This window comes from Gastrolobium bilobum, unplaced genomic scaffold, assembly GCF_033153095.1.
Source record: "Gastrolobium bilobum isolate Gb01-03AN ecotype WA unplaced genomic scaffold, APGP_CSIRO_Gbil_v1 utg5203, whole genome shotgun sequence".
Lineage (NCBI taxonomy): Eukaryota > Viridiplantae > Streptophyta > Magnoliopsida > Fabales > Fabaceae > Gastrolobium > Gastrolobium bilobum.
Window position 1 is genome coordinate 170,034 of NW_026897637.1, and position 27,534 is coordinate 197,567.

General features: G+C 35.0%; 4 protein-coding genes across 5 annotated transcripts; 2 read left to right on the forward strand and 2 right to left on the reverse strand.

Annotated features, from left to right (window-relative positions):
• The first annotated feature begins 1,734 nt into the window (after window positions 1-1,734).
• On the forward strand, window positions 1,735-2,849 carry LOC133308916 (uncharacterized). Its single transcript, XM_061509653.1, has 2 exons — window positions 1,735-2,387; window positions 2,457-2,849. Exons 1-2 carry the CDS (start codon window positions 2,203-2,205, stop codon window positions 2,839-2,841), a joined length of 570 nt encoding a protein of 189 aa, XP_061365637.1. The 5' UTR covers window positions 1,735-2,202; the 3' UTR covers window positions 2,842-2,849.
• An 11,738-nt stretch (window positions 2,850-14,587) lies between these two features.
• Window positions 14,588-18,609, reverse strand: LOC133308899 (GDSL esterase/lipase At3g27950-like). Its single transcript, XM_061509635.1, has 5 exons — window positions 18,351-18,609; window positions 17,048-17,248; window positions 16,496-16,668; window positions 15,997-16,267; window positions 14,588-14,823 (listed from the first exon to the last, which is right to left on the reverse strand). The coding sequence occupies exons 1-5, from the start codon at window positions 18,607-18,609 to the stop codon at window positions 14,588-14,590; spliced, it is 1,140 nt and encodes a 379-aa protein (XP_061365619.1).
• Window positions 18,610-19,953: 1,344 nt separating this feature from the next.
• LOC133308909 (protein NRT1/ PTR FAMILY 5.8) lies at window positions 19,954-23,831 on the reverse strand. 2 transcript variants are annotated; one of them, XM_061509647.1, is made up of 5 exons: window positions 23,694-23,804; window positions 23,527-23,610; window positions 23,093-23,310; window positions 20,976-21,490; window positions 19,954-20,883 (listed from the first exon to the last, which is right to left on the reverse strand). In XM_061509647.1, the coding sequence occupies exons 2-5, from the start codon at window positions 23,579-23,581 to the stop codon at window positions 20,046-20,048; spliced, it is 1,626 nt and encodes a 541-aa protein (XP_061365631.1). In that variant the 5' UTR covers window positions 23,582-23,610; window positions 23,694-23,804; the 3' UTR covers window positions 19,954-20,045. The 2 variants fall into 2 exon arrangements, with proteins under 2 accessions (XP_061365631.1, XP_061365630.1); XM_061509646.1 differs by having other exon boundaries at window positions 23,527-23,831.
• Window positions 23,832-24,804: 973 nt separating this feature from the next.
• On the forward strand, window positions 24,805-25,794 carry LOC133308900 (uncharacterized mitochondrial protein AtMg00810-like). Its single transcript, XM_061509636.1, has one exon. The coding sequence runs from the start codon at window positions 24,805-24,807 to the stop codon at window positions 25,792-25,794; it is 990 nt and encodes a 329-aa protein (XP_061365620.1).
• Window positions 25,795-27,534: the final 1,740 nt, after the last annotated feature.

Below are 27,534 nucleotides of genomic sequence, written 5' to 3' on the forward strand. Positions count from 1 at the left end.
TAGGGTTTCGCAAAACCGGTAAAGTCCTCTGTCTTCCCCTGCTACTTTTTAAACTGTTTGGATTATACTTATACCAATAAGCACATGGATCAAATGGGTAAGGGTTTCTTCCAGCTTAATCAGGATCTCGAGTTCAAGTTGAGAACTAGTGGAATAATTGATGAATCTCTGAATAATGTAAAAAAAAAAAAAAAAAAAAAATTGGATTATGGGAAAAGTGTTTGTAATTTATAATTCAATTTGTTTTTTGATGAAAAATTTTTTTTTTAACTTCCAATTAATTTGTGGTTTTGAGACTCATGTTATGATTTTTTATCTAATTATAATTTTAGTTTGGTTGGATGAATTAGGATGGAGAATAAATGGTGGCAGAGTATCTCTATTAATAATTTTAGTAATGTTTTCAGGGGAAGGGTTACATTTATAACTTTTTTTTTATTTAGAATTCTTACAACCTCAATTATGTATATACTCTCCGGTATTTGTATTTTTTGAAAGCACATAGTTGAGCTTGTTGTAAGAGTTAAAAAAAAAAAATTGTAAATGTAACTTGCCCCATATTTTTATATCTGAAGATTTGATTAAGCATTTTTTATTTTTTTGAGTGATATTAGAATTTACTAGTAAATATTGTTTTTGTTAGTGGTTTCCTTGTGCTTAAATTAGAGGTTGGGTTTGGAAATTATGCAGGACTGGTGAAGCTACAACATGATATAAGGGCTTGTGAATATGAGGATATTCGTGTGATGTGGGAGATGCTGAACAGAAATGAATCTGCAGAGTTTGGTCATTCTCATGTGAAAACTAGCAACAAGAGACATTGTTGGAAGTTGTTTAGGTGGGCTAGGTGTGCTGCTGTGTGAGTCTTTCTCCTCAAAGAAAAGCCAAACCTGCTTTGTTTTGGTATGGTTTTTTTTGCTTCAATAAGGAATAAAGGGTACAAAGTGTTTTTTTCCATGTAGAAAGTGGTATCCTCTTCTTTGAATCAACTCAACCATGTGTAGATATCAACTTCATCCACCAATTTGATGTAGCCATCCCTTACTCTCTGCTTAGTAGTGTGTGAAAATAGTATGTGTAGTTTGTGCCATGCTTCATCATCTTTGGTTATTTCCTACAAGACGTTCATGTGTTGCTTTTAGAGATCCATGAATCGTGTCTCAGATTTATCTTGTATTCCTTGGTTTTGTATCACAAACTATCTGCATTCTGCAGAAGGTACATTATATAAATATATGTAATTAAAATAAATGCTCGCAATGTTTTTAGGTGCTATCTCAAATCTTGGGAACTTACTCTCCAATTTAACCCTTCCCAATTGTTTTGATTTCCCATAAAGGATTAACTAACCCGGTTTATTCCAGCTTAATAATTGATCTCAAGTTCAAATTCCGGATACATATTAAAATTTTGATAAAGAGAGTTTTCTGGTCCATCATGATTTTGCTCAGCTCAAATTAAATTAATCCAAGTAATTGATGAATCGGTGAAGCAGTAAAAAATTATATATATATTTTTTGAATTTCCATTGATTCATCTCTTTAAGAGAGGTTTTGTAAGGTGATGATTATCACAATTTTAATTATGAGGTTAGATATTCATATTATCAATTTACTATTATTTTAATTACTGTTGGATCTTATTTTTCAGCTGATAATTTTTAAAAAAAATTTGAAGAAAAAAAATAACTTTTAATGTATTTTCAGAATACATAATTATATTAAAGTAATAATTGATTGGTAGTAAAAATAAGAGTAAACACATTTTTTGGTCCCTAGCAATATTAGCGAAATCCATTTTAGTCCCTGACAATATAAAAGTACCAAATTGGTCCCTAAAGTTATGAAAAAAGGGTCACGTTAGTCCTTCTGTCAACTCCTCCGTCACGGTCAAACTAACGGTGCCCATGTGGCACGTTATCTGCTGACGCGGACTCCACGGTGGACACGGTGGAAAGCTGGACGATGACAGTGGACACCCATGGAAAGCACGACGTCGTTTTACTTGAATCCAATTAATTGATAAAACCCAAATAATGAACCCTAAAATTGAAAAAAACCCAAATACCTTCATTCGAACCCTAAACCGGAAACTCCACCCCCCAAATTGATGAGCAAATCTGTAAACAGCAAAACGCCCCCAGAATGTTTGCACTTTGATGATTGAAACTCGACGAAAGACATTAAGCCATCAACCAGATTTATGGGCGTGGGAGAAGATGAGTGTTTCTTCTGGCATGGGGGGTCAAGTGGGAGTAAATTAATGGGGGAAGAACAATGGCAAGGACCACTGGTTGGAGGTGCAAATGTGGGAGACAAAGTATTGTCTATACCTCCAAAACTGAGAGGAACCCAAACAGGGCTTTCCTTGAGTGTCCTAACTTCAAGGTACGAATTTGTAATCTGCCCCTTTATTGAGTTGGAAAACTTGCTAACCATGGTGTTTATTTTTTTTAGGAGAAGAAGCCCTATTGTGATTTTTTTTAGATGGGTAGATGACATGTGTAATGAACTCATGGAACTGGAAGAAGCAAGAATTCACACTGTGGAGTTGGATGTTGCTGAAATGAACTTCAAGTTGAAGTATATGGAGATGATGATAAGAGAGCAAGATGTGAAGATTACTGAGCAAGGAATGAAGCTTCATCAACAGGAAAGAAAACTGAATGATGTATACCTGAAGATGGTGGAGGAGTTAGATAGGATGGACAAAAAAATTAGGACAGTTGATAGGTCAGCTAGGGTCTTAGGTGCTTGTGTTGGTGTGATCATGATCTGTATGTTTGTTGTTAGTGTGGTAAAAGTGAAAACAAATGACCCAAATGTATTTTTCCTTCAGTGAATTGTAATGAGTACTCCTTCCTGTTGTTATACAAATTATGTGTTAGTTCAAATCTGTTTGTGTGTATTGTCATATGGCCTATTATAAAAAAGCCTTGAATGTATTCCTTAATATATTATGGCATTATATATTTGTGCCTTGGTCAAATGTTGTACTGGATGCTAAGCTTCTTTTAGTATGGACTATTGCATAGTTAGGCATCGATTGAAGGATAAAAGATTGCTACATTGTATCACAAACAGATATAGATTGCTACTGATATAGACACATAACTCATGACATTGCTGATACAGAAGTTGCATATTGTTATGCATATTTTGTTACTGATTGCAAAACACGAGGACCATTTAGGTCCCTGGCAATGTTACTTGAGGGTCGTTTTGGTCCCTGACAAAGTACACTGGGCACTTATTGGTCCCTGATTTCAGAATATTAGGACATGAGTTGTTGATGTCCAAATCAACAAAATGCAGCACTCATTTTAAAAAACAGAAGTGCATTACATCAGATACACTTGTTGTCCCTGACTTATATGCTTTTGAATGCAGTCCAGATCAACAAAATAGAAGTGCATGACATCAGAAATGCAGTATGTAGGGGTCCAAATTGGTCCCTGACAATGATTGTCGGGGTCCTAATTGGTCCCTGCATTCAGAAAATTGGACATGATCTGTTTCATCAGTAACACAGCACAAACCTGCACCAGAATGCAAATATGGCAGCTAAATGACCAACAACAAGCTAACTCAGTTAAAAAATATAAAATGGACATGAACTTATGACATGCATCAACCCTGCCACATAATAGCTGCAATCTTGGGCAACCTGCAACATTCATCAACCAGTAACCAGAAAATATGGCCAGCACAAACCTGCACAAACCAGTAACCAGAAAATATGGCAGCTAAATGATAAAAACATAAAATGGACATGAAATTATCACATTCATCAACCCTGCCACATAACATGCATGTCCAGAATATAACCAGTAACACATAATTGTCTTCTTAGAACTAGAAACCAGTAGTGCATTACAAATAAAAGCCAACTGATAGAAATTCCAAGTGAGGCCTATAAATACAATCTTGGTCATGCGTCTAAATGATTACATTATATCTATAAATACAATCTTGGCAAGTGTGTATGTTATTAAAAGTCTTGATTTGGAAAGCTTTCATTTTGTTGTTCCACGAACAGTAAATCGTCCAATCACATTCATCATTACTACACTTTGCTCGGGCCCTCACTTTGTCATTCTTCAGCCACTTGAATTGTCTTCCTAGATCAATACTGTAGTCTTTGACAACATTTTTAAATAATTGAAGACTCACAAACTCCATTCCTACCTCTAAGTGCACATGACCAAACTCCTCATGCACATTAAATTTTGGATTGACAACCTTTTCATCCTCTTCAGCACCACTTGAAGGAGGCGTGTTCAACTCTTCAGAGTTATACCCATACCCACCCTCCTCGAACGACATTGACTTCTCATCCTCTTCCATTGTATTTTCCCCTGCCAACTCTTCAACCTGCTTTTTTTCTTCCTTTTTTGCTTCTTTTTTTTTCGACAGCTTTACCCTTCCCCTTGCACTCCTCTTCACTCTCTGTTTCTGTATCATACATAGGTGGAGGAGGTTTATATGCCTCATCCTCCACACTATCTTCTGAATTAGTAGAAAACCCATCACCACTGCCACCTTCATCCTCCAACCCATCACCACTGCCACCCTCATCCTCCTCTCCACCACTCCCACCCTCATGTGCATGTGCAATAACTTCTTCTGGTGAAACATAGACAGGGGTTGCAATGCAATCTTAAAAATAAATTTCTATGAGATTGCCATTACTCAATGCAGCCTTGACCATCTCCACAATATCAGCGTCCGTATTCAAAGGCCTTAAACCTACATATAAATCCGCTGCGTTTGGCATGAGCCACAACATTTGCTTACACGTCTCATACCCATAACCCTTGAACAGAGTATCAAGGTCACGCAGGTTGACGAAGTCAGCATCCATCTCAGGTAAGTCAACCACTTTGCCATTTACATAGGTTAGGACCCCTTTATCATCTCTCTTCAACACACCCCCATGATGATACCTTATCACTATGTATTCATCCATCTGGAAAAAAAATCAACACAGGGCTGTAAATTACAATAAATTCATGCGAACATCAGGGTCCACAAACCAATTTAAAAAAATGGCAATAACCATATACATCAAACTCATCACTGCCGAGAGGGGACAAGCCAATAACGTGGAAAAAATTGCATCTTTACAAATTATGCATGCACTAAAAAATTGGTGACCACAATGCACTAAAAAATGGCAATATACTTTACAAACCGGTAGTGAAGGGGACCACATACATAAATGGGTATTTTTTTTTTAAACCCTAACCATGATAACTCACAATGGAGCGCACATGGGGGACCATTCTCCAACAAAGAATAGACAACATGAGGTGATGGGGGACCACAAATATTGAAGATTTTTTAAAAAAACACTTACCTTACTGCATGTAAGAAAACCAGCACACTCGAACTTCCCTTCACCACCACAGGACCAGCCTTTCGACAACCTTCAAAGTCCACGCTCGATTGCCTTCCCTGCAACCACCGTCTTCGACAACCCTCTCCGTTCAACGAAGCTTCCAGTGGAGGTCAACAATGGTCTTCCAATCATATGCAATAACTTAGTTAAAAAAACGAGTCTCCACGGTTACTTGCAGTGTTGGTGCCTCTTGATTTCTCAAGAATAAAACGACGTCATTTGGTCTTTTGGAAAAGCTTTGCAATCCTTTTGATTCAAAACGTCGTCGTCCAGCTTTCCACCGTGTCCACCGTGGAGTCCGCGTCAGCAGATAACGTGCCACATGGGCACCGTTAGTTTGACCGTGACGGAGGAGTTGACAGAAGGACTAACGTGACCCTTTTTTCATAACTTTAGGGACCAATTTGGTACTTTTATATTGTCAGGGACTAAAATGGATTTCGCTAATATTGTTAGGGACCAAAAATGGTGTTTACTCTAAAAATAATTGATAGTATAAATATCATACTTCATTTAATTATTAGCTGTTTGGTTGTGAATTGTATTATTGCAAGAAGGAATTGAGTTTGATTGAGACACACATCAAGTAATATGGAAAATAATCAAGTTGGACTTCATTTGGAGAGGATACCTTTTACTGATTGTTACATGATTAAGATTGAATTTTCTTCTTGTATGACAATTTGCCTCATTGGAATACGCACTCTACCCGATGTATTCGAGGTTACATAAAGAAATAGAATATAAAAGGGAAATAGATTCTCTTATGTGAAAAAGTGATCATGTTATTTGATCATAGTTACTCATTTAAAAATTATACATATTTATATTCAAAAAAAAATTATACATATTTCTCTTTTTTATCTCATCATCAATAAATAATTATAATTAAATAATATGATCACATCATATGAGAAAATTCATTCCCACGTAAAAGTGATTTTAGTGTCGGCAAAGCTGGCCCTTGCTATCAGTTACTTTAACTTTTCTTTCTATTATTGAATTGATAGGAACATGCTTAAATGTTTGGAAATAGACATGAATATATTCCTTTGCTTTACCCAAACGGGTAAAATTTTTGTGAAGTATAAAGTTAACGAAAGTAGTGGATCAGTGATCAAAATATTACTCTTTTTCAAAAAAAATTCCTAAATGTCACACGAACAGTTCCGAAAATTGCTTGATTCTGATTCATTGATTCATTGACAGCTTAATTTTATGGGAAATTTTTTTAAACTTGTTGTCATAAAGGAGTCGAACTTGAGTTTGAATATGTCAGAAATACATAGTGTAACCTAGTGTATTTCCGAAAGTACATAATATAATTTGTAAGAATTTGTAAACAAAAAATTTATAAATATACTCCTCCCATATATATATATATATATATGGCAAAATAATTTGTCATGTGACCGAATCTAAGGTTTGATCTGGTAAAAAAATTATAAATATATATTACGGGTAGTACGTAGTTATATTAAAATCATATTTTTTTGTATAAATTTTTTTTTCTCTCTTCAGAAATTTAACTATGTACTACGGATAGTACATAGTTATAATATTAAAGTTTTTCTTTCTCTGCTATGTCACCCTACAATTGTCTGAAAAGTTACAAATGAAGAGAATTTTTTTTTAATATTATACCTATGTACTATCGCTAGTACATAATTAAATTTACGAAGAGATAAAAAAATATCTTTTATGTTATAATTATGTACTACTGATCATAGTACATAATTATAATTTTTTTAATGCACCAAACCTTGTGTCAAGACAAAAGACATCCGCTTAACCCAACATATATATATATATATATAAGAAGAAAAAAATAAGGTTGTCTGCAGCTATCCCATTCTAACTAATAGCCATATAGGCCCATTGAATAGAATAGGCCCATAGAATAGGATCAGATATCTGTATATATATATGGATCTGTAGTCTATTGTAAATAATATATTTTTACATTTAAATACACAAGAGAATTATTCAGTTACAATTTCCTTTGAGTATTTTCTATTTCCCTCTTCATATTTCACATGGTATCAAAGAGCTAAAAGATCCATCGACAAATCACGCGCTCAAACCTCTGTTCAATCCTTCTCCAATCCAGTCTCATTCAAACTCGATGAAGACAATTTTTTACCTTGGAAACAACAGGCTCTTGCCACCATCAGAGGCTACAATCTTGATCGCTTCATTGCTGGGGAACTTCCAACGAAACCTACAGCAAAAGAAAACTCATCAACAACTTCAGAAAAAGAATCAAAGGACAAAGACATTATTGTTGATCAAGAAACCTCAAGATCCATCGACATACAACAAGATCAACTGCTATTATCTTGGCTACTGTCTTCTATGTCAGAAACAGTCTACACAAGAATGGTGGGCTTCCAAACTTCCTTTCAAATTTGGACAAAACTAGAAGAGTTCTTCACATCACACACTAGAGCCCGTATCAAACAATTGCAAACTCAATTGAAAACCAGCAGAAAAGAAGGACCAGCATCAACATACTTACTTCAGATCAAAAAGATTATTGATTCTTTAGCAGCAAATGGATCACCTATAAACACCGAAGATCACATTGAAGCTATCTTGGATGGCCTTAATGAAGACTATGACAACTTCGTCACCTCCATCACTTCAAGAACTGACGCTTATACAGTAGGAGAAATTGAAGCCATCCTCATGGCTTAAGAACAACGTATTGAGAAACACAGAGTTCGTGAAACCACAACTCTACAAGCCAATATGGCCCAAATACAATTTCGCAAACCTTACATCCCCTCTAACTTCAACAGAGGCAGCTTCCCTTCAAACAGAGGTGGAAGATACAATAGAGGAAGATTCACAAAAGGAGCAGGAGGTCACAATACCACCAATCGTTCTTCATGTCAAATCTGTGGCAAGCCAGGTCATCAAGCATGGGAATGCTTTCACCGGTATAATCAGAATTATCAAAATCCCTTCACTCAAACCAACAGCATCAACAACAATAACTCCAACCTTCAAGCCAACATGACTGTCACTAAATACCCTGGCCCCAGACAACATGATGAAGACAACTCCTCTGATTTCTTCTCTACAACAGATTCCAATTGGTACCCAGATTCTGGCTCAACCAATCATTTTACTCTAGACTCCAACAATTTACTCAACAATACTTCTTATTCTGGCCAAGATTCGGTGCAAGTTGGTAATGGTTCAACCCTGAAAATACAAAACACAGGTTATTCTCTACTTCATTCAAATGTCAATTCATTATCATTTACCCTTACTAACCTTCTTTATGTTCCTGGTTTGACAAAGAATCTATTAAGTGTGTCCCAATTCGCCAATGACCATGATGTCTATTTTGAATTTCATGCTAACAATTGCTGCATCAAATCACAGGCTACTCAGGAGATCCTTCTCCAAGGCAGAATTGAAATGGGCTCTATGTCTTTGATGGAATTAATCTGTCCAAGCAAGCTAACATCTCCAATTTAGCTACTATACCTGCAAATTTATATACACAAAACACTATTACTTGTAATCACACTACCAGTCTAAATCTTTGGCACCAATGCCTAGCACATGCTGCTTTTCCTATTGTAAAATTTGTACTTAGAAAATGCAACATTTATTTTATAAATAAAACAGATTCCAATCTATGTTCAGCATGTTGCATGGCCAAAATGCATCAATTACATTTACCTGTTACTGCTACCTTCTCCTTTAGAACTTATTCTCTCAGATATATGAGGACCAGCTCCCACAGCAAGCACTTCAGGAGCACGCTACTACATCCTCTTTGTTGATGCCTACTCAAACTACTCTTGGATCTATCCCATGACCAACAAATCACAGGCTTTCAACATCTTCTTACAATTTAAGACCATGGCAGAAGTACAAATAAACACAAAGGTCAGAAGCTTACAGACAGACAATGCCAAAGAATATCTCAAGTTTGGTCCTTACCTTCAAGAGCAAGGAATCATCCACAGGCTGTCTTGCCCTTATACCCATCAACAAAATGGAAAACCTGAAAGGAAACACTGGCATATAGTTGAAACAGGGTTAGCTATTCTTGCTCACTCTCACCTTCCCACTCAATTTTGGGAAGATACTTTTCTCACTGCAACTTTCACCATCAACCAACTACCTACCCCCACATTACAAAATCAATCACGCTATGAAACCCTTTTTCACAAATCACCTGACTACCATTTTCTCAAAACCTTTGGATGTGCCTGCTACCCTTACCTATGACCTTACAATAAAAACAAAATTGAATTCAGATCCACCAAATGTACTTTCATTGGCTACAGCACCAAACATAAAGGCTACAAATGCCTCAGCCCCAATAACCAACTCATCATAGCCAGACATGTCCTCTTTGATGAAGTTGACTTTCCCTACAGCAAAAACACCACACCCATCTTAACTCACCCACCTACTCAATCATCTACCCCTACTATACCCACCATTCCTATTAATACCACTCAACCTATTATTGCAACCCCTCTTACCTCCCTTCCTATTACACCAAACACAGCCCAACACAGATCCCCCAACACATCTCCCACACATTCTGATCCCACCACTATTTCAGCTCATCCCATGATCACAAGAGCCAAAGCAGGGATTTTCAAACATAAACCCTACACAACCAACCTTGAACCCACCACTGCCACACAAGCCATGACCCAACCTCATTGGCTCCAAGCTATGACAGATGAATACAATGCTCTTCTCCACTATAACACATGGAAACTTGTTCCCCTACCACCAGACAGAACTCCAATTGGTTGCAAATGGATTTTCCGCACTAAATACAATCCAGATGGTTCGATTCTTAAATATAAGGCTAGATTAGTAGCCAAGGGTTTTCACCAACAAGAGGGTTTTGACTATCAGGAAACCTTCAATCCTGTAGTAAAACCAGTCACCATTCGGATCATCATCTCTGTTGCCCTCTCCAAAGGATGGCCCATACACCAACTAGATGTCAACAACGCCTTTCTAAACGGTGATTTACACGAAGAAGTCTTCATGCAACAACCACCAGGATTTGTCCAAACAGACAAAACCCTGGTGTATCACCTAACAAAGGCCCTCTATGGGCTCAAACAGACACCAAGAGCCTGGTTCCAGAAACTCAGTAACACCCTACACACTTTTGGCTTCACTACTGCCAAATGTGACTCTTCACTATTCTTATCTATCACTCAAACCAGTACCACCTTCATCCTAGTTTATGTCGATGATATCCTCATAACAGGTTCATCCTCAACAGTGATTACAAACATCATTCAGTCTCTTCATACCAAATTTGCCCTCAAAGACCTCGGTCAAATACTCTACTTCCTGGGAATTGAGGCAACTAAAACCACTACAGGTTGATACCATCTTCATCAAACCAATTATATACAAGATCTTATATAGAAAGCAAAAATGGATAACTGCAAACCTGTTCCTTCTCCCATGGCCTCCAGCACGAAACTCGCCTCCACTGATGGATCCACACATCCTGACCCCACACAGTATCGCTCCATAGTAGGAGCTCTCCAATATGCCACCATAACCCGCCCAGATATCACCTTCGTAATGTTTTTACTGTTTTTACATTTTTAGACGGCATTTTTACCAGTTTATATGAAGTATAATTTTTACTTGTGTTTTAACACGCTCCACTCTAGTAAAAACGTAAAAACGTAAATTTTTACACTAGTTTTTGACAACAATGGTTGTGCGCCGATAATTATTAAATAACATTGTCTTTGATCTTAACAAATAGTAATTGGTACGTCGGAACATAAATTCGTCTAAAGTTTGATAATGTTGTTGACGTTATTGCGCTAAGAGATTTGGAGAATCAATATCCAAGTATTCGTTTGTTGACGCCAAGTCCGTTTGGTTTGAGGGAAGAATGAACCATTTTCATACCCACGTTTGTCTAGCTTGTCGGAATAGAAAATAATAAACAAAACCAAACAAATGAAGTATTTTTACAATTATATTTCTAGTCATCATATATATATATATATATATATATATATATATATATATATATATATATATATATATAGGATAGGTCATAGTTACTAGCATTTTTTCTTATAACCTCTTAATACCTACCAACTTTGTTATCGTTGGATCAAAATAATTAATGATCGTAAAATAACATCAAATGAGAGCCGTTTATTTGATTTTAATCTAATAATAATAAAGTTAGTAGTATAGGTGTTAAGAAAATTAATGGTAAGTATAACATCTCCATATATATATATATATATATATATATATATATATATATATATATATATATATATATATATATATATATATCGTCTCAAAGAGATAATTAGGGTTGGGTAACTCCAAAAATATATATGGCTTATCGTTTCTCAAGCTTCTTAAGATAATTTTATTTCCAGCTACTAAATCATAATAGTACAAAGATTTATCAATGGTGATAAAGGAAGAGAGAAAAAAGGAATCATAATCATTCAAAGATGAATCAATTAATAGAAGAAAATAAATAAACAAAATGACGTGGTTTTGGGGTGGCCAGAGATAAACTTATCTCAAGTTGCCGGAGAAATATTTCTCTGACATATATATATATATATGGGGTTTACATTTCTGCAACTGTTGTACGTGCAACAATCAAATACCTGCCATATATATGCTTGAAAGCATTAAATGCGAGGAATCATAACCATACAAATGATGAAAGCATTAAATGTAGGAAATCATAACCATACACATGTCGTTGTTGTACGTAAAGCGGCTGCAAAAATAATTTTATATATATATATATATATATATATATATATATATAAATAGGTCCATCAGGTGTCCAGTCACTGGATAAAATGTTTTGTCCAGTCATCGCATTATAACTATGTATTCCGAAAAATTCATAGTTATTATTACAAAAAAAAAAAATTCATAGTTATAATATTAAAGTTGTACTTTTTTTTCAGCAGACAAGTTTATGAAGAGAGAGAAAATAATATAATTTTAACATTATAACTATGTATTCAACGGAGTACATAATTATTATGCAGTGATTGGACAAAATCTTATATCTAGTGACTTGACACCAGATTTTTCGCACACACACACTATATATGGTAAAATCATTTCTCAAGTTTCTGGACGTCCAACTAGTAATCTTGATCGTTGATTCTCATTTATTTCCCGTATTTAATGCTTTTACCCACCCATGACCCATGTATGGTTTATGATTCTAGCTGGATGTCCATCAACTTGAGAAATGATTATATATATATATATATATATATGTGTGTGTGTGTGTGGGAAAAACTATTCTCCAGCCATAGGAGAGTAGTGTGTTTTCGTACAGAGACATGAATTTTTTTGTTTTTTGTTTTTGTTTTTTTATTTTATAATTATGTGGGTCCTACTATATAAGTGTGAGAGTGATAGGAGATATGTTATCTCCTATTGATGTAGATTAGTAAATACCTATATATAAATAAATATATATATATATATATATATATATATATATATATATTTATTTATTTATATATAGGGAAAAATATTCCTCAAACAGCTTGAAATAAGTTTTTCTCCGGCTATTCCAAAACTACGTTGTTTTATTTTTTTATTTCCTTATATTAATTGATTCACCTTTGAATGGTTATGATTCCCTTTTTCTCTCTTTCTTTATCACCATTATCTATCTTTGTACGGTTATGATTTAGTAGATGAAGATAAGATTATCTCAAGCAGCTTGAGAAACGATAAGTCTATATATATATATATATATATATATATATATATGGATAAGATTTTTTTGACAACGGTGTCAAACTAAAAAAATTTGATATCAAATCCTAACCGTTGATTTTTTTCAATCTGACGATTATAATTATCGGGTCATATTTATTAATTAATTAGTAATTCATAATAAATTATAATCATTAGATTGACGAAAATTAACCGTTAAAATTTAATGTCAAATTTTAATTTACCACAACAATAAATAGAGTCAATGGTGACTCTGCTGTGAGAATAGTCACCCATTGCACAGCTCTCAAACCCAACCTATGGTGAATCTCGGGAGACAAAGTCAAAGCGCTTGTGTCAAAAAAATTTATATATATATATATATGGAAAATTGTTTCTGCAATTAATGCAGATAAATTATCTACATTTATTCCCAAAACGACGTTGTTTTGGTATTGAAATCTTAAAAAATTATAAATATAAAGACTATTATAACCCTGAAATAAATTAAAATTACAAAAATACCATGACTTCCGCCTCAAAACGACGTCGTATTGAACTTACTGTAGATAACTTATCTGCAGTAACTGCAGAAAAAGCGAACCCATATATATTATTCAATTAGTTCAATTTGAGATTATTAAGAACACATAGACCACTTATTAAGCTGTTGATATTGTACTTTGGTGGTATCCGCATGATATTTGTTTTTTATTTAACTATTAATTGATATTTCTTTTCACCACAACAAATCTTTTGAAATTGTATTTTGAAATTGCAAATTACAAGCCTTGTTTGGAACTCCAATCAGGGGTGGACCTGCACTTGTCCAACTGTGTGCAAATGAGCACACAAATTTTTAGGGGGAAAATGTAAAGTAATTTTGAGTCCTCGACAAAAATCATGGGACTCAATTTAATCCCTTAAAAAAAGTCTTTGTGGTCTTTCTGAATTCCAAAATAGGCACAGTTAGTTGTAATCATAGACCCTCTGAAATTCAAAGAATATTTACGTTAGTCCCTCAAAAGGACTAATATGGGTCTATTTTGACTTTTAAAGGGATAATGAGTTGACTTTTTTTCCAAGGGATTAAATTGGATCCCGTAATATTTGTTGAGTACCCAAAAAATATTTTACTCTAAAAATAGCTCCGATGGCGATAACAATGGTATGCACTCTCAATTTTAACTTTATACTCAAATAATTTAATAGCTTAGTTGATTATTAATTATTATTTTTTTATGTTAGGTTGAAGTTTTCTTTTCTTTTCTGTTTATATTCTTTTATTTTTTTAATACGTTTTAAACTTTCTCTAAAAAAATTCAGAGGTACCGCCTCGGAATCTCTTTCACTAATTATGCACGTATAAATAAAAAAATTTGGATTCGCCACTAATTCCAATGTCTCCTTTTTATGTAACTAGGGTGAAAGATTTCGTTTAACCTTAATTACAAGCCATGCTTATAGGAACTGGTGGATCAGAGAATGAGCCATTTAGAATGCGCGTAGCAAGCCACCGGTTTGCTGCTTCAGAGTAGTGAACCCCGTCCCAGCTAATGTACTTCCATGGAGTTTTACATTTATTGTATTCTTCTTTTCCATTCTTAATTTTCTTTTTTCCACAATCAACACGTATACTTTTGGTTGTGCCACAGCAGAATTTCTTTGGATTAACAAAACCTGTCACAGTACAAAGCATATAATTCAAGTTAGGGTAATTATATGTGCTAGTTGATTTTACTTTACACCATTTATTGCATAAGTTTATGGCCTAAAAACATTGATCTTTATCATAATTTATATGTAGTAAACTGTTTGTTAGTTTGGTGGAAATGAGTTTGTTTCCCTTTATAGGCGTAATATGTTGATGTAGTAAAGATTTAGTGAAAGCATGAGGCAGAGGTATAAACCTAAACTTAACATGAGAGTTATTGCAACCAATGTTATTAGAATCGGACCGGTCATTGACCCGGCCGAGGTACCGGGTCTCTGAGTCAATGGTTCAATCGATGGGTTATTGGTTGAACCGCATGAACTGGATATATATATAAATTATATTTTATACATAATTATAAAATAAATATTTTGAATGGTGTCATCTAAACAATAACCTGATGTAGTTTAGTGGTATTTGCTATGTTGTATATCCTCAACGGAAGGAGTTCGAATCTCATTGGATGCAATTTTTGAATTAATTCTCTTAACTTAATAATTATATAATAAATATATTAAATGGTCTATTTTATTCAACTGATGATAGTAGTCTAGTGGTTTGAAGTGGCGCTTTTCATTCCAATGTGCTGGGTTCAAATCTCACATGCTGCGAAAAAATATTAAACCGGTAACATTGATTGCAGTGCATCTCAAGTGAAGGCTAAGAACAAAGGGGAATGTGTGGGGCATAATTAATGGTTTTTAAGGTTATATTTCCCAGAATAACAAGAAGTAATTGTGGAGAAAGTAACTCCTCAATAATGGCAATGAGGGATATATATAAGTGGAAAATATTCTAGGAAAAAGTCCACCAATGTCCATATGGTTTGCTTCAAAATCATGTATGTTCCTGTGGTTTTTTTCTTATCACATATGAGCATAAGTGATTCTAAAGTAAACCACATGAGTATTGGTGAATTTTTCCCAATATTCTATGAAAGAGAGTTATAAAAGTTTTGTCCTTATAGGCCCTACTCAATGTGAGGCAAGCATTCTCACCATGTGTACGAGATGTGTGTGCATGGAGAGAAAAATTAAGGTAATATTTGTCTCAGTTTAGAAATGTGAGGCACTTATATGAAGAGCATATAGCATATGTATCATGCATATGGTGGTGAAATAATTGAAAGCTAAAGTCACCTTGATTCCTTGCATTTTTTATTAATTCATATTTGGCTGAGTAGACATCAACATAGGTAAACTTTGCTGTAGGTAACTCTTTCCTTAGCTGAAACACAAGGTCCTTAAGCTGCTTGTTAAACTCCTGAGTAATCTCATTCTCCGATTTTCTACAACCAGCAGAATCCAATTCTTGAGGATTCGGCTTGTGTTGCTGGTTTGTTCGTGGAAAACATCCAATTGGGCCTGTATTATGTATCCAAAAGAGTCTAGCACCTTCATTGTATAGTTTCTGAAGCAAAACCAAACACAATTGTATGAGAAAAAAATGAAAGGAATTGTAGTTGTGAAACCAAAACTGATAAGGTAATTAAAATTAAGACTTATGTTTAGATTTAGAATCTTCATTTTCACTTCCCTATTTTCAATATTTTGAATTTTAATTTCATTATTCTTAATTAATCACACTCCCAATAATAAAATTAAAATGTGAAGAAACCGAAAAAGCTTGGATGTTTACTTGCACTCCTTGGGAGAATTTAGTCAATATATCAGGAATTGATGCTCTGACTGGGTGTTGATCTGAGTTCATGAAACCAAAACTTAGATCGTTCTGACCAATGTCTAAGGTGTAAAGTGCCTTGGAGAAGTCCATGGACTTCGGTAACCTGCTTTTGAAACATGCATCTGCTGCTGCAACAAAATATATGTACATATACCATAGACATTATCATTCTTTATGAAATGAGATGATATCAAATGTTATGATACATTTTTTTTTAATATAAACATGATGATATATATGTATTTCATACATCATATTATCTTATAAGGCTTATAACTAAATAAGGCATCAAAAGTAATGGGTTCGAATCCAGGAAACAGTCTCTTTGCAATTATGTAAGGTAAGGTTGCGTACAAGGATTTCCTCCATCTCACACTAGCTAGTCGGGTTTAACGGGTTTAAGGCATCAAATGCATGAGAAATTAGAATATGTCAAGAGGAACATTTTAGAGGATATAAACATGCGGCATAACATTAAAGAACATAAACAGAGGAACAATAACTAACAGTTGTTAGAGCTTTGATTATAGAGAGCCATAGTCCTGAACTTGAATTGTCTGAATTGAGATATTTGAAGTGAAAGGAAGACTTCATTAAAGCCACCCTGACGTATGGATGAACCTCCCATTGCAAAGTTTGCTCCATGGTTATAACTTGACCCAATTGAATCCAAATAGGCACTCAAGTATGGCAACTCCAATTCTTCAGCTAAATAGGCACATATTGAAATACACATGAATGAGAGACTTCAATGGAGAAACAAAGCTAGGTCATTATGTTGGGACCCAAACACACACACAATCACAAATAAAAAAATAAAAAATAAAAAAAGAGAAAGAGAAGAAAAATGGAGACACATATTACGGCTCTTTGACCCAATGGGGTTTTTTGAGGTTTTAATTTACCAAACTGGTATTTGATTTACGGTATTTACCAATGGGGGTTATTTAGTGACGCGAGGAGGACCCAGCGTCACTGAGTGTCGCGACCCTCCCTGTATCACTCACACATTTTTTTCTTTTTCTTTTTTCCAATAATGAAGTGTAATTGAGTAGATCTCGAAAAATTATGTGAAATAAAAAAAAAACATCTGATTTGGATACCCGATGTCAAAAGCTATGATCTTCCGAAATCTTACGGTAACAAGATTAACGAGATTGTGCCACTTGGCACAATCCTATGAGTGCCACTTGGCACAATCCTATGAGTGCCCCAGGGGAGGAAGCGTCACTCAATTGAAAAAAATAAAAAAATAATAAAAGAGTGTGTGAGTGACACCGGGGAGGATCGCGGCACTCAGTGACGCTGGGTCCCCTCGCGTCACTCAATGTCTCTATTGGTAAATACTGTGAATCAAATAACAAATTAAAAAATTAAAGGGATAAAAATCCCAAATGGTTCAAAGAGCCCACATATCACTAGTGTGGCCACGTCTAGCAACATGTATTATATTTTCCTCACAGCAGTCGTTAAAGCACTTAGTTTAGGAAGGAAATATAAATAAACTTAGAAACATTAAGCAATAGCAGTTGTTCACGAGGATCAGCAATTACTCGTGAGGCTAAACCAAAAATTTTCTCAAAGCAACAACAATTATTCATGAGCTCAAATGCAAACTTAAAAGAAAGAAAAAAATAAAACAAGTCAGAGACCCACAACACGCGAGCCCAATGCGACACAAAGTATAAGTTATATCCAACAACTTATGTTGTTGAATCATGCATATATGTGGTTGGTCTTATAATATAATTAGATCAACCAAAAAAATTGTGAAAAATAGGATATGGGGTATAGCTTGGTTTCCTCTTACCAATGAAATCTATGATAAGACGGCCATCACAATTCCTTTTAGGGAAATTCCCAGGAAAGTTTTCACCATTTGGAGGATAAATTTCCGTAAATGCTGCAGACGTGGTTCCTGTGTCTGAATTTGAGTCCCCAAAGTTGTAAATTGCTGTGTAGTTGCATTTAGATTTATGCAAAACATTTCCCCCCTTCACTTCGGTGAATAATCCCACCAAACCAAAAACAAAACACCCAACTAAGAAACTTACCCTCTTAAAATCCATGTTGAGTCCAACACCAACAAAATATGCTTATTCATAGATCGCTTGTTTGTTTGTTTCTTTTCATTTTCTGTTTCGCTTTTCAAATTCATAAAACGTATAAAGTATGTTACGTTTGTTGCTATTTATGTACACAGTATGATACATTTGTTGCTATTTAACTATTTATGTTCCCAGTATGTTACGTTTGTTGCTATTTAACTATTTATGTTCCCAGTATGTTACGTTTGTTACATTTATTTATTTGGTATGTGGTACTTAAGTTTAACTCATAACTTTCTACAAACTACTCAGTTAATATTTCTTGGAATTTATTATTAGTATTAGGGAAATATACTTTTTATATTGCTACAACATCAAAAAATAAAAATAAAAAATGCAGCAACCGATTATAACTATGTATTCTCGGGAATATATAGTTATAATCGTAAAATTATTTTTTCTTTCTTTCTATGTCAGTAGATAACTTCTGAAGAGAGGGAAAAAAAACAATTTTACAATTATAACTATGTACTTCCGAGAATACATAAGTATAATCGGTTGCTGCAAAAAAAATTGCACAACTTATGTCATTTCACTCTCACAAAGAGGTGGGACCCACACCTAGGGGTGTAAATGGGCTAGGCCGGCCTACAGGGCCCTACGGTTTGCCTATATTAAGTCAGGCTTGGCCTATTATAAATAGTAAAATAGAATCGGCCTAGGCTTTTAAAAAACATATTTAGAAAATAGGCCATAAACTTTTTTGTACATGTCGGGTCTATAAGTCTACATATCTGCCTATATCATATTATTTATTTAAAATATAATAAATAAAATTATTATTTTAATAATTTTGAATAATAAAATAATATTATTTTAGTTATTTTTTTAATTGTTGAATGTTTAATAGGCTTAAACAGGTTAGCAGGCCTACGCCTATTTAATTGTTGAATGTTTATTAGGCTAGGCTTTTATTTTTTAAATACAGGTCTGGCTAAACTTGTAATTTGGGGTCTACACAAGCTAATAGGTCATGCCATACCTAATATTTTTTACATAGGCTTGGCCTATTTAAGCCAAAGTCTAGCCTAGCCTATTTACACCCCTACCCACACCTTTATTTTTTTTTGTCCACTCTCTCTCCCTCGTGATCTATTTCTTTCTCTAACTTAAAATTACACAACTTTACATCCTTTAAAATGACACACACTTTTCCCATTATTATATATTAAAACATCCATTATTTTATATCATTTTGTCAAAAATATCTTGTCAGTTTTTTTACTTTTATATATTAAGTTTTTCACTCTTAGGAAAAATAAAAATATATACATCATATAAATACTATTATTCAAGATCAGGTCAAGTAGTTCAACAATCTTCAGCCTAAAGGAAAGGCAGAAGTCAAGACAAAATAACAGAGAGGAAAGTGAAGGTAAAAAAAAAAAACAAAAAGCTCATTTTTCACTATCTGAATCACTGCTACAGTGATAATATTTACATAAAAGTGCATACAATATCAAGCACACTACACTTAACCAGGCTAGAAGCCAATAGTAATGGTCCAAGTGTGCTTCAGCCATATCATCAGAGAACCAACTTGGTATTCCTTTTGAATTTGTGTACACTTCAACTAGTGTAATCAAAAGTGCACTCAAAAAACTTCCAACCCCAAAAACACTTGTATACAAGGCAATTCCCATTGTTCTCATTTTTGTGGGAACTTCACCATAGAAGAACTCTTGCATACCAACAACTGTGAAAATGTCTGAAATGCCAAGAAGAATGTACTGTGGTAGCAACCAGAAAATGCTTAGAGGCACTGTTTCTGACTGTGATCCTGAAGTTCTCATTTGCCTACCAATCTCAAGCCTTCTCATTTCAACTAGAGCTGCAATAACCATTGCTATGATTGAGAGAACCATTCCAATTCCCATCCTTTGCATTACATTTATACCTTTGTCCTGACGTGTAATCACCTTAGTAATTGGTATAAAAATTTTGTCATATAATGGCATCAATAGTATTATGGACAATGTTATAGCACTTTGGAGTGTGGCTGGTGGGATCTTGAAATTTTCTCCAATGTTCCTCTTCATTGTCATGCCTTGTTTTGTGAAAAAAGTTGCAGGCTGCTGAAAAATCACTGCAAACATGAGAAGCATTGTCCATATGGGAAAGAGCCGCATCACAACCTTGGCATTTGTTGCAAGCAGATACATGCTACTTTTAGGATTCTTATCCAAATCCTTAAGGCTTTCCAAGTTTTCAGGACAAAGGGGTCTCTCTTGAAGCCTGTATATCACAAGAAAAACAAATATTCTAATGTAAGTACTTTGCATAAGCTATAGTAAACTTAACTTTCTTTATGTGAAAGTGGAACTTACTCCATCTCCACAACTTCAGACTTGACATTTGGTAGGGTAATACTACAATGGAAGCATTTCAATGCAGATGCTTTTATAGATTGAAATATGTCCATGAAGGGCTTCTTATCTTGACAGTCATCATGATGTTTGTATAAATATATAGGGCTTCCACAAGAGAAAATTGAAATAGATAGAGCCATTGAAATTGCTGGGATTGCAAAACCTAACACCCAACCAAAGGTATCTTGGATGTAGGACATGACTGTAACACCCAATAGACTTCCACTACAAATGCCAAAATACCACCACTGGAAGAATATAGTTTTTTTGTTGGAACTTTTTTCATCTTTGCTACAAGGCAATTCTTCCTCATCAACAAGTTGATCTGCTCCAAAGGCTTGCAGAGATGGGTTATATCCACCTTGGCCTAATGAAATTAAATAGAGAGACAAAGAGAGAAATGAAGAAGACATTGTTCTGTTTCTGTGATGCCATGACCTTGCCAGTGCTGTTGTTGTCAATGCTGCTAGTCCCTAAGAAGAGAACACAAATGAAAATATTGTTAACTTGTGAAGAAAACAAGGAAAATTCAAATTGACTAACAGAAGCACTCACAAAGTGTTACCAACAGCATAGAGTTAACTGATAATCATATGCATAAGAAGAAATCAACAGCTCAAAAATCAGTCTAATTTGGTTTTACCTATTCTTTTCTTTTTTGTTGGTGAATAAATTACCTTATAGACATGAATTTTTCAGATCATATAGACATCACAATCATGGTGCCATATCTTTATACTTGGTAAATAACATTTTATCAATATTGATCTCCTTCTAGCATGGGGTGCTTTAGTGCTTAATTTATTAATTTGAAAAGGAGAAGAGATATACTTTTTCTCAAAAGTAAAGTAAGACATGGACGGTTTTCATATTATCCTTTTGTTCAACTTCTTACAAAAGAATATGAATTTCCGTGCAAGAAACTTACACACATAATGGTTAAGGCACAAAATAATTTCACATGAAGAACATTATCATGCAACAACTATTTTTATCAGCAAGGTAGCTTCCCTATAATCAGAAATAAACAGTTTTTATAAATACAAATGCATCATTGCCTTCTATTAATTGTATTGTATAGATTTGGTGACAACTTTACTTGAATTACTTCAATGAAGCTGCATACCATCAGTCCATTTTTAATTTTTTTTTGGCATAACAGTTCTATTCAGAAATAGGTCTCTGCCAAAGAGGTTGCGATTTCAAAGATAAGAACAAATTTAAGATGACATAGACAATGATAACCTTCTAATTAAGCACTCAAGTTTTTGCATGTATACCAATTTTTGAATCACTACTGCGAAGGTAGCATGAAAATTATTTATTTCCAACTTGTGGAAGAATACAACAAGATTCTTTATGTGTATCAATTTTTGAGAAGCTTTTGGGATGGTGACATGGATATTATTATCTACCACCTTTCTATCAATTTTCTTTTTTAATCAACATTTGGATGGATATTCTGGTGGAGTGCAGGGAACTTCTTTTAATACTAGTACCGAATTCGATACTCCTTTTTTCCAAATAAGAAAATTTTCATATTATTTGAATTCATTCATTTTTGTATATTTTCCTTTTTAAGTCCTGATTGTTTACTAATTTGGAAAAAATGTAGGTACTATCGTGATACCGAAAAAGCTCTCAGAGTGTAGAATCTGACTTGGAAAGGTGGCTAAACACGTGGCATTATGGTTGACACACAAGGTGAAATGCTCATTAATTAAGAGGTGCATCCTAAATCTTCCAGAACATCAATCCCCAGTATCCTCAAATAAGAAGAGTGCTTATGACTCAGACTCCAACAAACTTAATGGATATCCTAATAATGTTACACACAAAGTAAGGATGCTAAATTACAAGCCACATGTATGAGTCCTATCTAAATTCCAAAGTGGACAATAAAGTTAAGAGGAAAGAGAACCGAAAGAAGTATGGGAAAGTTCCAATATATAACTAATTTTTAATTTGTAAACAAAACTCCAAGTAAAAAGTAAGGGATATAATTTTCTAAATATATATTTATATATATATATATATGTAAAAGAGGGAAAGTAAATTTGTGGAGGATGACTCACCATAACATAGAGGAAAGATGTCACCATGATGGTGGAATATTTGTGCCAATAAGCATCAGCAATAGGTGCCACCAGCAATGGCATTATGGAGGTGAATCCAACCCAACTGTTAACCATCTTTGCTGCAGATGAATTGCTTAAGTTCACAACATCAGTTAAGTAAGTTACCAAATTGGATGCTACCCCCTTAAATGCAAACCTCTCTATACCTGCAATGGCTGTCAAAGTACACCAAAACAAGTAAAACTAAAATTCTTTTCTTTTCTTTTCAATTGTTCTCAAAAGATGGTCATTAAGATGCACATAGGAGACAAAATCATAAGTGACATTAAGATACTCCCCTTTTACAACAACCGTGTGCTTAAAATCTTGAGCAAATTCATGTGCAACATGGTTGAAAATGGGAAAGCAGAGATATATAAACATGTTTATACCTATGAGGAGAATGCATGACTTGTTGAGCTTCTGGAGTCTCTGTCCACCGGCCATAACTCAAAAGAAAGAGACACCAAATGCACCTAAAAATGAAGCAACCAAACCAATCCTTCACTCTGAAGTTTACTAAATGAGCCACAGGAAAGAGGAAAACAAGAATATAAACCAGAGTGAGTTCTGCTTTCTCATGTTCTTTTTTTTGGCCTTTTCAATCACAAATCACTGTGGATTCATCCCCACCACTATCAAAAACCAAACACCAAACAACAGCACCACTTTTCTTCCCTGTTTGAACCCTCAAGGCTTAGCTATAAATAGCTTTGGAGATTGTATTATACATATATAGCTATACAACGTTATTTGCTTTGTTTCATAACTATATATATTATATTATTTGTCACAAGATAAGTGCAATAGTTAAAGCGCACTTTCAGTTTTAAATTGATGTTATAATTGCGTTACCGAGGTCCCACAAGGGATCAAACAAATCGTGTGTGTATAGCATCAGGTGGATTCTGTGAAACACTCTCTTATCTCGTAGTTTACTCTTGCTTGACACGAGACTTATGCATGCTTGACACGTCCAATGCCACTTCCTGATCCACGTAATCCAATGGAGAATATAGCATATTAATATGATAAACCATGAAACATGATAGTGTTCACATAACGATGCTATATAATTCAAGTGACTGGAATATTCCACATGAAAAAAAAAATTATATAGTACACTAGCTACATGTAAAGTATACGCAGAACTATACAAATTAAGTGAGTTCCATGTGTTTAATGTAAAGAAAGCGGTACCGTGCCTCTCTTCCAAAACGGTATGATTTGAGGACGAAACAGGCTAAAGTTGGTGGGCATATAACTGTTGGGAATGGTATGGGGGAGCCCAAAACCCATTGCAAGGGATACATCCATGGGCCAAGCGATAAACCACAATAAGTGGGCCGACACCACATTTTAACCCAAAACCTTAAGGCTGTAGGTTTATGGGTCTTTTTGCACTTATATAGTCATCACTTGGTCTATGTCTAGTCGATGTGATACTTCTTTATAACTCATACTTGAATACTTCCAACATCTTCCCCTCAAGTATGAGACCCAACATTATGCTCCCCCTTAAGGGCAACTTCTGCGGAAGTCTTTTTTCTTTAAGTATTGGAGTCACACTAGCCTTCTGCGGAGGCCTTGAAATATCACCATCTCTAAATACCCGGCCCAGCCAAACCTTTGGCTCTGATACCACTGTTAAGAATGGTGATGAAGGAAAAATGCTTATTGTTTGCTTATATGTAGATGATCTTATATTCACTGGAAATTGTGATGTTATGTTTGAAGAATTTAAGAAGTCTATGATGAATGAGTTTGAAATGACTGATCTTGGTATGATGCATTACTTTCTTGGCATAAGTGTAGCACAATCAAGTGATGGAATTTTTATTTCTCAAAATAAATATGTGGAAGATATTCTAGACAGGTTTCAGATGAAGGATTGTAATCCTGTGCACACACCAGTTGAATGTGGCTTGAAGTTACATAAAGATCATGGAGGAAAGAAGGTTGACAGCACCTTCTACAAACAAATTGTGGGAAGTTTGATGTATCTCACTGCAACAAGACCAGACATAATGTATTCTGTGAGTTTAATTAGCAGGTATATGGAAAATCCTACAGAAATACATTTGTTGGCTGCCAAGAGAATCCTTCGCTACTTGCAAGGAACAAGAACTTTCGGGATATTTTACAAGAAGGGTGTAAAATCTGATTTAGTGGGATTTACTGACAGTGATTATGCAGGAGATCAAGATGACAGGAAGAGCACATCAGGTTATGTTTTTATGATTGGTACAGGTGCTATTTCTTGGGCATCGAAAAAGCAACCAATTGTCACTTTGTCAAGCACAGAAGCTGAATTTGTTGCTGCTACAGCTTGTGCATGCCAAGCCATTTGGCTAAGGAGAATTCTTGAAGAACTTCACTTCAAGCAAGAAGGAGCAACTTTAATTTATTGTGACAATAATTCTGCAATTAAATTGTCAAAGAATCCAATTTTACATGGGAGAAGCAAACATATAGATGTGAAGTATCATTTCTTAAGGGATCTTACAAAGGCTGGTATAATTGATCTTATTTTTTGTAGAAGTGAGGATCAAGTTGCTGATTTGTTTACGAAGCCTCTCAAATATGTTGCGTTTCAAAAGCTCAGGGGATTACTTGGCATATGTTCCATGGAGAAAGTCAAAGGATTTGGAGTAAACTGAATTTTTCAAGAACATCAGTTTAAGGGAGGGAATGTTAGAGTCTCTTTGTTTTTGTCCGTTAGAAAATTCAATGGTCTTTTAAGTTTGATGTAACGGCCATGTGCTGCACTAAAGTTGTTTGATGAGTCTTAACGGTATCATAATGGGTCAGTTTTGGGTAGTATAATGAGTCATTAAGTTAGAGTTTATTTGGGTGTAATGTGTCTCTTAATGTTATGTTTTTCAGTTTTAGTTTCTAGTTTATATTAAGTTTGAGTCAGTTTATGAAATTGTATTCCCTCTTCAAACATTGTGAGTTATATTAATTTGTCTCTTAATTGTTGAGATATTCAAGTGTGATGAGTCCCACATTGGTTGGTAATGAGCTAAGTGAAGAGTGTATAAGTGAAAGGACCCATGAACCCAATGCCTTAAGGTTTTGGGTTGAGACATGGTGTCGGATCCACTTGCTACGGTTGGTGTAGCCTCAGCTCATTGGTGGTGGTTCCCCGCCACGGGCTTCCCCTGGACCCGCTTGACATTGGAGTTTGAGGGAACGAATTTCCCAACAGTGGTATCAGAGCCGGATTGGGCTCGAGCTAGCCTAGTGATTGGCTAGGAGGCGGGTCGAGTACTTTGCGCTTCGGGTACTCGGTTGAGGGGGAGCATACCAATGGTGGGTTTCACACTTGAGGGGGAGATTGTTGAGATATTCAAGTGTGATGAGTCCCACATTGGTTGGTAATGAGCTAAGTGAAGAGTGTATAAGTGAAAGGACCCATGAACCCAATGCCTTAAGGTTTTGGGTTGAGACATGGTGTCGGATCCACTTGCTACGGTTGGTGTAGCCTTAGCTCATTGGTGGTGGTTCCCCGCCACGGGCTTCCCCTGGACCTGCTTGACATTGGAGTTTGAGGGAACGAATTTCCCAACAATAACATCCCAAGCGCTAACGAAAGTTGAAAAGGTATAGATCGGACAGGTAATCTAATTCTATTTTAATTCTATTTCTAGATTTTATACTTTTTACTTAATGAAATTACTGAATGAGTGCGAAAGGACACAGATAAGGAGCGACTCTTGACTTCTAACGGGATACATGAATGAATCGAATCGACACCGAAATAAAGTGATTTCAAAGACTGTGCAGGTATGAGACTGTACAGTTGGGGATAGCTTATAAGAATTAATTAGTACTATCTATACTAACAAGATGCATCTACTTTTCGATAGCCCAAAATAGAAGAACTCCATAGTTAAGCATGCTTAACTTGGAGCAATTTTGTTATGGATGACTTCCTGGGAAGTTTTTCCAAGAAGTGTGCGAGTGAGGATAAAATACGCTGAAAAATCTCATGTTAGTGTATAGAGAAAATCATTAATTCTTAAATCCGCCGGGCGTTACAGTGTTTCTATGTGCTTCAATTACTAGAAGCTTGAATTAATGGTAGCCAATTGGGATTTTGGAAGGTTACTCCTTCTTTGTGCATATATATAAGAACGATCTATTAGCTAGTAATGAGGTATATAAATGAATAATGCTATGTGCACAAATGACACATCATGTCACACCCTTGCAGTTTTTATCATTTTATTATTGTTGAACCTTTTTGTGACCTATGCATATACGAGGAATCAAAAAGTAAATATATAATAAGCATTTTCGGTATAAAAATGAATGTCCTACTCCATCAGCATCAAGCTGAAAAAATAAAAATAAAAAAGATTCCGATATGGTGTGGCTGCCTTTTTGTGCTATCA